The sequence below is a fragment of the Aotus nancymaae genome, unplaced genomic scaffold, assembly GCF_030222135.1.
Source record: "Aotus nancymaae isolate 86718 unplaced genomic scaffold, 86718_ANA_hifiasm-v0.15.2.pri h1tg000051l, whole genome shotgun sequence".
NCBI classification, from domain to species: Eukaryota; Metazoa; Chordata; class Mammalia; order Primates; family Aotidae; genus Aotus; species Aotus nancymaae.
In genome coordinates this window covers 7,985,209-7,997,753 of record NW_026988465.1, presented here as the reverse complement: position 1 = coordinate 7,997,753, position 12,545 = coordinate 7,985,209, and the positions used below count along the sequence as shown (strand labels likewise).

Sequence of the window (12,545 nt, the reverse complement as noted above, 5' to 3'; positions counted from 1 at the left end):
CGCTCCTATTAAAAGAAATTGTCAGATGAGATTTTTTAAAATCCAGGTATAAGCTCTTTATGTGATAGCCAGCAATTCACAAAGATTGAAAAAAAAAAAGATTGAAAGTTAAACAATGGGGAAAAAAATGTATCAGGTAAGTATTAACCAAAAGAAAACTAGTGTTACTTTATTGACATAAACTAAGTTAAAAGAATTACTAGAGATGAAGAGTCACTTCCTGATGCATCTAGTACCACTGACTCAAAACATATAAAATAGAACAAAGGGAAATAGATAAGTACATACAGAACACTCATGAAATTTGGATACAGTTTTCAGCCATAAGGCAAGTCCAATTAGGCCTTCATGTAAACCCCAGTAAATTCAAAAGGAACAATATTGTACAGACTGTTTCTCTGGTCATGTTGCAAAAAGTTAGCAGTAAGTCATGAAAGTATCCCATATGCTTGGAAACTATATTAAATTTTACTAAATAACTGGGTTTTTAAAAAGCACATAAAAAGCAGGAACTACTAAGCATTGATGGCAACAAAAGCACATATCAAAATGTGATCTAGCCAAAGCATGTAGGAAAAATGCATTTATCAAGAAAACAAAAAGGTCAAAAACAAATATTTAACTCAAACGCTGGAAAAAGAGCATCAGAATAAGCCCAAAGAGATTTAAAAATTAAAAATAAAAAAGAGCAGATAACAACAGAAGAGAAAATAATAGAAATAAAAACGGAGAAGAGTAACAAACCAAAAGACTGATTCTTTTAAAGATGAGTTAGGAGGACCTCTAGTGAAACTTATCAAGAGTAAAAGATACAAATGAGCAAGTACACAATAAAAAGGAAACAGCTACAATGATTAAAATTAAACTAAACATTAAGAAGCACACTAAAAAATATCAACGCTAACAGGGACATTTCCTAGAAAAATACATAATTCCAAAACTGACCCAAGAAGAAATAGAGAGTTTGAGTATATCAGTAGCTATTAAAGAAACTGAAATAACATTTTCCCATCTCCCAGATTCCCAGGTAATTTTCAAACTTTTAAAAAATGATTACTTTTTATTGCATATAAACTTTTCCAGAAAGAGAGCTGCCCAGCCTCCATCCACAGGCTAGTGTGACACTGATTCCAATGCCAGATAATCGCAGTAGCAGAAAAGTCCAGGTTTGTTCCACTCGTGAATGTAGATGTAAAGCTCATTAATAAGGTATTCACTAAATAAGTCCAACAATGTATTTTTTTAAAAAAACATATCACAATCAAATGAGGTTTATATCAGGAACAAAAGTATGGCGGAATAACATAATACCTACCGATGTAATTTGTCATATTAATAAGCAAAAGAACCACCTTATCCTTCTATTCTGTTTCTATGAATTGTACTTTTAAAAATCCGACATATAAGTAAAACTATGCAGCACTGGTCTTTCTGTGTTTGACTTCTTTCACTTAACATAGAAGGGTGGTTACCAGAAATCAAGAGCTTGGGAAAATGGGGAGATGTTGGTCAAAGGGCATAAACTTTCAGTTATTAAATGAGTAAGTTCTAGAGACCTGAGATACAGAATGATGACTATAGCTAATAATAATGTATATGTAATTGAAACTGGATAAGAGAGTAGACCTTTATTATTAACAGACACATATGCATATGCACACTCAAAAGATAACTCTGTGAGGTGATATGCAAATTAGCTTGGTTATGGTAATCATTTCACAATGCATATGCATAACAAAATATCACATTACATACCTTAAATATATACAATTTTTATTTGCCAATTATGCCTCAATAAAGCTGAAGGGAAAAAAATAAACCAAAGGAGAAAATCTATTTCATTATCTCAGTTGATGCAGAAAAATGGGTTTCATAAAGTTCAATACTTATTTATGATTTTTTTTTAAACTCAGAGCAAATTATGAGTAGAAAGGTACGTCTTTAATCTGGTAGAAATTCTCTACCAAAAATCTACCACAAACATTTTACTTAACAGAGAAACTTTAGATGTATTTGCTGTAAGATTAGGAAAAAGACAAGATGCCGATTTTCACTGCTATGCTTAAGACATACTAAAGATATTGGCCAATGCTATGAAAGACGAAAAATAAGAGATGTAAGTATCAGAAGGGGAGAAAGAATCTATCTTTTTTTTTTTTTCAGATAAGAGAATCATCTACTTAGAACAACCCCAAGAGAACCAACAGATAAATTATTTGACCTAATAAGAGTTCAGCAAGGTTGCCAGATACAAGGTTATTTTATAAAAAATTATTTGACCTAATAAGAGTTCGGCAAGGTTGCCAGATACAAGGTTATTTTATAAAAATCAACAGTATCGCTCTGCTTTAACAATAACAAATTTTAAAATAATAGTAACAAAATCATAAATATCTAGGAATTACCCAAAAACTACACAAGCCCTTCATAGAGAAAACTTTAAAAGTTGATAAAGGACACAGACAGTGACACAGATCAATGGAGAGACATTTTATACTCTTGTGTGGGATGGTTTAGTATTTTAAAGGTGTCACTTCTCTTCAAATTAACTTATATATTTAATGTAATTTCTATCAAAATTCCAGTGTACTTAAGTAACTTGATCAACTTAGTCTAAATTCATATGAAAAGAGGAGGTTTTCAAGATGGCCGATTAGGAGGAAGTCGGGATCGCAGCTCCGAAAGAAGGCGCAGAGGGTGAGTGGACGCCGCATTTCCAGACAGATTTTTACTGACCACAGACCAGGGGATTAACAGGAGGAGGAGCCGCACGGGTCACCAGCGCCGCTGGTTTGAGCGGAGCGGCGCGCCGCTCGGCCTACGCCCTGAGGTGGGGGGCGGCGGATCCACGTACAGAGCGAGAGAGACTGAACCACCTCTGAGCCAGCAAGGGGAGCTGAAGCAGGGATTCAAGCCAGGACACTCCCCGGCAAGGGCCCGCCACGAATCTCAGAGCCGCTGCTTTGGCTGATGCAGCGGCTCACAGGGCAGCGGATTTTTACTGCCCACAGACCAGGAGATTCACAGGTGGCGAAGCTCCACGGGTTGCCAGCGCCGCTGGTTGGACTGGCGTGGCTGCTCTGCCTGCACCCGAGGCAGGGAGCAGCGGCCCCTTGTGCAGAGTGAGCGAGACCGGATCCCCTCTGGGCCAGCAAGGGGAGCTGAGGCAGGGACTCAACCCAAGAGTTTCCTGGGCAAAGAGGACGCCTCCGGAAACACGGCTGAACACGGGACGGTCCAGCTCTGTGGAGGAGGGGCGTCACCCACCGGGAAACACCCTGCAGTTCCCAGGACAATTTGCCCACAGCAGCTCGACGAAGCCTCTGCAGGCTGAGTGTGACTAGGCTGCCACCTTGTGGGCAGGGAAAACCATTGCAACAGCGGAAAATCATAACGCCCTAATTCCCTGGGACAGACCACCTAGGGGGAAGAAAAGGGGGTTTATGAGTTCAGCTACTACAGACTTAAAATTACCAAAATCAGAAAGACAGCAACTACAAAGTCGATAGGTGGATAAATCCACAAAGATGGGAAGAAACCAGCGCAAAAAGGATGAAAACACCCAAAACCAGAACACCTCTCCTCCTACAAGGGAGCACAACTCCTCACCAGCAAGGGAACAAGACTGGATGGAGAATGAGCGTGATGAAATGACAGAATCAGCTTTCAGAAAGTGGATAATAAGAAACTTCCGTGAGCTAAAAGAACATGTTCTAACCCAATGCAAAGAAACTAAGAACCTTGAAAAAAGACTTGACGAAATGTTAACGAGAATGGACAACTTAGAAAGGAATATGAGCGAATTGATGGAGCTGAAAAACACAACACGAGAACTTTGCGAAGCATGCACAAGTTTCAACAGCCGAATTGACCAAGCAGAAGAAAGGATATCAGAGGTCGAAGATCAACTCAATGAAATAAAACGAGAAGGCAAGATTAGAGAAAACAGGGTAAAAAGGAATGAACAGAGTCAACAAGAAATATGGGACTATGTGAAAAGACCTAATCTACGTTTGATAGGTGTACCTGAATGTGACGAAGAGAATGCATCCAAGCTGGAAAATACTCTTCAGGATATTATCCAGGAAAACTTCCCCAACCTAGCAAGGCAGGCCAATATTCAAGTCCAGGAAATACAGAGAACACCACAAAGATATTCCTCTAGAAGAGCAACCCCAAGGCACATAATCATCAGATTCACCAGGGTTGAAATGAAGGAGAAAATACTAAGGGCAGCCAGAGAGAAAGGTCGGGTTACCCACAAAGGGAAGCCCATCAGACTTACAGCAGATCTCTCAGCAGAAACCCCACAGGCCAGAAGGGAATGGGGGCCGATATTCAACATCCTTAAAGAAAAGAACTTTCAACCCAGAATTTCATATCCAGCCAAACTAAGCTTCATAAGTGAAGGAAAAATAAAATCCTTTGAGAAAAAGCAAGCACTCAGAGATTTCATCACCACCAGACCAGCTTTACAAGAGCTCCTGAAAGAGGCACTACAGATAGAAAAAAACAACCAGTACCAGCCACTCCAAAAATGCACGAAATGGTAAAGAGCATCAACACAATGAAGAATCTGCATCAACCAATGGGAAAAACAGCCAGCTAGCATCAAAATGACAGGATCAAATTCACACATAACAATATTAACCCTAAATGTAAATGGACTAAATGCCCCAATCAAAAGACACAGATTGGCAAATTGGATAAAAAGCCAAAACCCATCAGTGTGCTGTATCCAGGAAACCCACCTCACAAGCAAGGATACACAAAGGCTCAAAATAAAGGGATGGAGGAAGATTTACCAAGCAAATGGAGAACAAAAAAAAGCAGGAGTTGCAATTCTCATCTCTGATAAAATAGACCTTAAAGCAACAAAGATCAAAAGAGACAAAGAAGGACATTACATAATGGTAAAAGGATCAATGCAACAAGAAGAGCTAACGATCCTAAATATATATGCACCTAATACAGGAGCACCTAGATACATAAGGCAAGTTCTTAAAGACTTACAAAGAGACCTAGACTCCCACACAATAATAGTGGGAGACTTCAACACCCCATTGTCAATATTAGACAGATCAACGAGACAGAAAATTAACAAGGATATCCAGGACTTGAACTCAGACCTGGACCAAGCAAACCTAATAGACATTTGCAGAACTCTCTACCCCAAATCCACAGAATATACATTCTTCTCAGCACCACATCACACCTTCTCTAAAATTGACCACATAATTGGAAGTAAATCACTCCTCAGCAAATGCAAAAGAACGGAAACCATAACAAACAGTCTCTCAGACCACAGTGCAATCAAGTTAGAACTCAGAATTCAGAAGCCAATCCAGAACCGCACAGCCTCATGGAAATTGAACAACTTTCTCCTGAATGTTGACTGGATAAACACTGAAATGAAGGCAGAAATAAAGATGTTCTTCGAAACCAACGAGAACAAAGACACCACATACCAGAATCTCTGGGACACATTTAAAGCAGTCTCTAGAGGAAAATATATAGCAATAAGTGCCCACATGAGAAGAAAGGAGAGATCTAAAATTGACACTCTATCGTCAAAATTGAAAGAGCTAGAGGAGCAAGATCAAAAAAACTCAAAACCTAGCAGAAGACAAGAAATAATTAAGATCAAAGCAGAATTGAAGGAGATAGAGACACGAAAAACCCTTCAAAAAATCAATAAATCCAGGAGCTGGTTTTTTGAAAAGATCAACAAAATAGACAGACCACTAGCCAGACTAATAAAAAAGAAAAGAGAGAATAACCAAATAGATGCAGTAAAAAATGATAAAGGGGATATCATCACAGATGCCAGAGAAATTCAAACCATCATCAGAGATTATTACGAACAACTCTATGCACATAAACTAGAAAACCTGGAAGAAATGGATAAATTCCTGGACAGTTGCCTCCTCCCAAGCCTAAACCAGGAAGAAGTCAAAACCCTGAATAGACCAATAACAAGGTCTGAAGTTGAGGCAGCAATTAAGAGCCTACCACCCAAAAAAAGCCCAGGTCCAGATGGGTTCACAGCCGAATTCTACCAGACATACAAAGAGGAACTGGTACCATTCCTACTGAAACTATTTCAAATAATCCAAAAAGAAGGAATCCTTCCCAAATCATTTTATGAGACCAACATCATCCTAATACCAAAACCCGGCAGAGACTCAACAAGAAAAGAAAATTACAGGCCAATATCCATGATGAACATAGATGCAAAAATCTTCAATAAAATACTGGCAAGCCGATTGCAACAGCACATCAAAAAGCTTATCCACCATGATCAAGTAGGATTCATCCCGGGGATGCAAGGCTGGTTCAATATACGCAAGTCTATAAATGTAATTCACCACATAAACAGAACCAAAGACAAAAACCACATGATTATCTCAATTGATGCAGAGAAGGCCTTTGACAAAATTCAACAGCCCTTTATGCTAAAAACTCTCAATAAACTAGGTATCGACGGAACGTACCTCAAAATAATAAAAGCTATTTATGACAAACCAACAGCCAATATCATACTGAATGGGCAAAAACTGGAAGCATTCCCTTTGAAATCGGGCACTAGACAAGGATGCCCTCTCTCACCACTCCTGTTCAATATAGTACTGGAAGTTCTAGCCAGAGCAATCAGACAAGAAAAAGAAATAAAGGGTATTCAATTAGGAGAGGAGGAAGTCAAATTGTCTCTATTTGCAGACGACATGATTGTATATCTAGAAGACCCTATCATCTCAGCCCAAAATCTCCTAAAACTGATAAGCAACTTCAGCAAAGTCTCAGGATACAAAATCAATGTGCAAAAATCACAAGCATTCCTATACACCAATAATAGACTTAAAGAGAGCCAAATCAAGAACGAACTGCCATTCACAATTGCTACAAAGAGAATAAAATACCTAGGAATACAACTAACAAGGAACGTAAAGGACCTCTTCAAGGAGAACTACAAACCACTGCTCAACGAAATAAGAGAGGACACAAACAGATGGAGAAACATTCCATGTTCATGGTTAGGAAGAATTAATATCGTGAAAATGGCCATACTGCCCAAAGTAATTTACAGATTCAACGCTATCCCCATCAAGCTACCAATGACCTTCTTCACAGAACTGGAAAAAACCACCTTAAACTTCATATGGAACCAAAAGAGAGCCCGCATAGCCAAGTCAATTCTAAGCAAAAAGAACAAAGCAGGAGGCATCACACTACCGGACTTCAAACTCTACTACAAGGCTACGGTAATCAAAACAGCATGGTACTGGTACCAAAACAGAGATATAGACCAATGGAACAGAACAGAGGCGTCGGAGGCGACACAACATATCTACAACCACCCGATCTTTGACAAACCTGATAAAAACAAGCAATGGGGAAAGGATTCCCTGTTCAATAAGTGGTGTTGGGAAAACTGGCTAACCATATGCAGAAAGCAGAAACTGGACCCCTTCCTGACACCTTACACTAAAATTGACTCCAGATGGATTAAAGACTTAAACATAAGGCCTAACACCATAAAAACACTAGAAGGAAACCTAGGCAAAACCATTCAGGACATAGGCGTAGGCAAGGACTTTATAACCAAAACACCAAAAGCATTGGCAACAAAAGCCAAAATAGACAAATGGGACCTAATCAAACTCCACAGCTTCTGCACGGCAAAAGAAACAGTCAATAGAGTGAATTGGCAACCAACAGAATGGGAAAAAATTTTTGCAGCCTACCCATCTGACAAAGGGCTGATATCCAGAATTTACAACGAGCTAAAAAAGATTTACAAGAAAAAAACAAACAAGCCCATTCAAAAATGGGCGAAGGATATGAACAGATACTTTACAAAAGAAGACATACAAGAGGCCAACAAACATATGAAAAAATGCTCATCATCACTGGTCATTAGAGAAATGCAAATCAAAACTACATTGAGATACCATCTCACGCCAGTTAGAATGGCGATCATTAAAAAATCTGGAGAAAATAGATGCTGGAGAGGATGTGGAGAAATAGGAACACTTTTACACTGTTGGTGGGAGTGTAAATTAGTTCAACCACTGTGGAAAACAGTGTGGCGATTCCTCAAGGACCTAGAAATAGAAATTCCATTTGACCCAGCAATCCCATTACTGGGCATATATCCAAAGGATTATAAATCGTTCTACTATAAGGACACATGCACACGAATGTTCATTGCAGCACAGTTTACAATAGCAAAGACCTGGAACCAACCCAAATGCCCTCGATGATAGACTGGACAGGAAAAATGTGGCACATATACACCATGGAATATTATGCAGCCATTAAAAATGAGGAGTTCGCGTCCTTTGTAGGGACATGGATGAACCTGGAAACCATCATTCTCAGCAAACTGACACAAGAACACAAAACCAAACACCACATGTTCTCACTCATAGGAGGGTGTTGAACAAGGAGAACACATGGACACAGGGAGGGGAGCACTATACACGGGGGTCTGTTGCGGGGGAGTGGGGGGGACAGCGGGAGGGGGGAGTTGGGGAGGGATAGCATGGGGAGAAATGCCAGATATGGGTGAGGGGGAGGGAGGCAGCAAATCACACTGCCATGAATGCACCTATGCAACAACTTTGCATGTTTTTCACATGTACCCCAAAACCTAAAATGCAATAAAAAAAAAAAAAATTAAATTAAATTTAAAAAAAAAAAAATTGGAAAAAAAAAAAGAAAAAGGAAAAAAAAAAAATGCAAAAATTAGCCAAGCATGATGTGCACCTGTAATACCAGCTACTCAGGAGGCTGAGGCAGGAGAATCACTTGAACCCCAGGAGGCAGAGGTTGCAGTGAGCTGAGATCACAGCACTGTACTCCAGCCTGGGCGAGTGAGAACAAGACTGTCTTAAAAAAAAAAAAAAGCACATGTATTATATGCAAATTATATCTAAAAGTTGATTTTTTAATGGGTTCCTCTATCAGACCTAAACTGTACTTCAAAAATAAGTGCAATTTCAGAATATTTTCCTAGAATACTTGTTTTCTAGATTTTAATAACTTCACATTAGAAAATTAATACTTTTCATTGTAGAAAATTTGAATTTATTTATTTTAAGGCAAGAAATCTGTTTTCATTAAGTTATCTTTTACAAATAAGGAATCTACGTAGGAAATTGAAGGCAATGGTTGATTTGTGATTTTAATACATTGTTACTCATGACCAAAGGTGCCGTGTGGACAGGTGACAAAAAAAAAAAAAAAAAAGAAAAAATTAAAAGTCCCTTGAACAAATAAAGTCAACTTTGAACAAGAGGGAAGAAGATAAACTACTCTACTTAAACAAAGAAAGTCAAGCTTAAAAATATCGTCAGGGAGTAGGCACTATACAAAAGGACCTAGAAGCTCTAGAAAGAACCAAACAACTTCTAGAAATAAAAAATATAATAAACATTCAATGATAGGTCTAATATTAGATACTAGTGAACAGGTAGCTGTGAAAAACATGAAATTATCTAGCATGCAAATAAAGTGAAGGAATAAAAAATACATAGGCATGGTTAAAGGATGTGGAATCTAGTTGGAGTTCAAGAAGGAAAAAGAAGAATGAGCCAAAAGCAACATTTGAGGAGATAATGGCTGAGAATTTTCCAGAACTGATGAAAGATATGTCACATACTCCAGATTCCCTACAAATGCCAAGGAAGATAAACAAAAAGGTCCTATTTAGACAAATTTTAATAAGTAGAACATTACCAAGGATAAATGAAAAAAATCTTATATACATTCAGAAGAAAAAAAAAGGGCAAATTACCTTTGAAAAGTGACTGGTAAATTGACAGCTAAATTTTCATGAGGAAGACTACCAAAAAAAAGCAATGGAATAATTTCTTTGATGTATGATAGAAAAAAATCTGGTAATATGGTATTCTTCACCCAGTAAAATTTAATTCAAAAAAGAGGGCTGAATGGGCATTTTCATAAGGCAAAAATTCAACCTCAAGTTTTAAAATTAAGAACACCAACACATTATGTGGTTGGGGTAGGCCAATGGAATTCAAGGATCCTAAGGTCTATATAATCTGGAGGAAAAGTAACATTATAGATTAAATTTAGGCTTAGAAATTTACACGTTATAATTTCGAAGTTAATCAGTAAATGAAAAAAGAAATAGAGTATATAACCACAAATAAGTAAAGGTAAAAATACAATAAAAAATACTTAGGCAAAATGAAAAGAATGAGAGAAAGAAAACAATGATTGGAGCACACACGAAGTACAAAACAAATTGGTAGATATAATCCAAATATGGGGGTAAGTACATAAAATGTAAATGGACAAAATACTCCAGTTAAAAGACATACTATGAAATGAGGGGCAAGGAAGTCCTACGACAGGCTGTTTACAAGTAATGTAAATAACATTAGGAGACACATACACATACGTCAGTCATAAAAAGATTTTTAGAAATTATACCATGCAAATTCTAAACAAAAGAAATAAACAGATCTCAAGACAAAAACATGACTAGATATAGGGGTCATCACTTCATAATAATAAAAGTTTTAATATGTCATAAGATAAATATACAATAAGGTAGCTATTTTACTTTCATCTAAAGATTTACTCTTTTTTTTTTCTTTTGTTTTTAGATGGAGTCTCACTCTGTCGCCCAGGCTGGAGGGCAGTGGTGCAATCTCAGCTCGCCGCAACCTCCGTCTCCCGGGTTCAAGTGATTCTCCTGCCTCAGCTTCCCAAGTAGCTGGGATTATAGGTGTGTGCCACCACACCTGGCTAATTTTTGTATTTTTAGTAGAGATGGGGTTTCACCACGTTTGACCAGGCTGGTCTTGAACTCCTGACCTCAGACGATCTGCTCACCTCAGCCTCCCAAAGTGCTGGGATTACAGGCATGAGCCACCGCACCCAGCCTGAAGACTTACTCTTTAGAAAAAGATTTATAGGAAGCAAAAATTGAACAGAACCAGAAGAAAAAAACTGGCAAATCCGCAATCATAATGAAAGGTTTTAATATGCTTCTCTCAGCACCTGAGAGAATAAGCAGACTGATTAAAAAATAGTAAGACTGTAAAATTTGAAGAACATAGTAAAGAAAAGTGACATAATAAATATGCATATATAGAGACACTGCACCCAATGATTGTTAAATATGCTCTTTTAACCACAAATTAATCTTTTTAAAAATTGGCATATACTAAGCCAATTAAGTACATCTCAACATTTCAAAAGGTATAATCATATAGACTATGTTCTCTAGACACAATGCAATCAAACTAGAAAATAATAACAAAAAGATAGCTAAAAGATCCTATACTACGGAGAATTAACAAACATGTTTCTAACCAACATTTGGATCAATGAAGAAATCAAAATAAAAAATAATATTTTAGGCCAGACAGGGTGGCTTACATCTGTAATCCCAGCACTCTGGGAGGCCAAGGCAGGCAGATCACCTGAGGTCAGGAGTTCGAGACCAGCCTGGCTAACATTGAGAAACCCCATCTCTACTAAAAATACAAAAAAATTAGCTGGGTGTTGTGGCGATCACCTGTAATCCCAGCTACTCGGGAGGCTGAGGCAAGAGAATAGCTTGAACCTGGGAGTTGGAGGTTGCAGTGAGCCGAGATCGCATCATTGCACTCCAGCCTGGGTTACAGAGTGGGACTCGGGAGAGGGTGGGATGGGCTTCAGGTAAAGCATACCAGGGTTTTGAAAGTAATAGTAGTGTTCTAATTCTAAAACTGGATGATGGTTCACACATATTTGTTGCACTGATATTTTAAATATCCTACACATATTTATAACTAGTCGAATCTTTTCGATATATAATTTTAAAAGTAAAGAAAAAACATGCAGTCAAGAAACACCATAAAGAGTAGAGAAGTATATTAACTCATTACATTATGCTATATACAACATTGTGAATCAGCCTGGAAATCTTTATACCACTGTTAACATGAGTAAATGAACTCAGAAACTTTAATAACTTGACCACACAATGTTTTAGAATATTTCTTATAAACTACAAATGACCTACATACTTAAGAATGAAATATGCTCTGGATGAGATCCTTAGGAAAGTATCCCCACTGTGCCCTCCTCTGAGGCTGGAGAGAAGGTGTGGCTGGCTGGTGGGATTCAGGTCCCAGGTTATACCTTCCTTGGCACAAGAGGTCCTGGTTCCCTATATGGAGCTCCGACTTTTTCCTTTTAAACTTTACGAACAGTTAAAACTAGTAAGCAGCTCACACTGCCCCCTCCATGCCTGGCAATAGTCACTGTGCAAGGTGACTTGATCTGCAATCTGAGTAACAGTCCAGCCTGCCAAAATCAGATTAATTTCATTTTATTCTACAAAAAAAAAAAAAAAAAAAAAATGTACTATTCTCTCACCTGTGTCTTCCAAGTTTTGCAGCTTATGTTTGAAGCTAGTACTTTCCGTTAGCGATTCTTGGTTCACGATCTTAAAAACATAACAGACCACAAATATGTATCTTTTATGGCAAAGCAAGAAATAAGTGATGTTCTATTACCCCATC

General features: G+C 38.0%; 1 protein-coding gene across 1 annotated transcript in view; it reads right to left on the bottom strand.

Annotated features, from left to right (window-relative positions):
* SYCP2L (synaptonemal complex protein 2 like) overlaps positions 1 to 12,545 on the bottom strand; it is a 159,546-nt gene that overhangs the window by 80,363 nt on the left and 66,638 nt on the right. Inside the window, exon 25 of the mRNA XM_021672656.2 lies at positions 12,400 to 12,469. Coding sequence (XP_021528331.2) covers positions 12,400 to 12,469 — 70 coding nt within the window. The remainder of the gene's footprint in view (positions 1 to 12,399; positions 12,470 to 12,545) is intronic.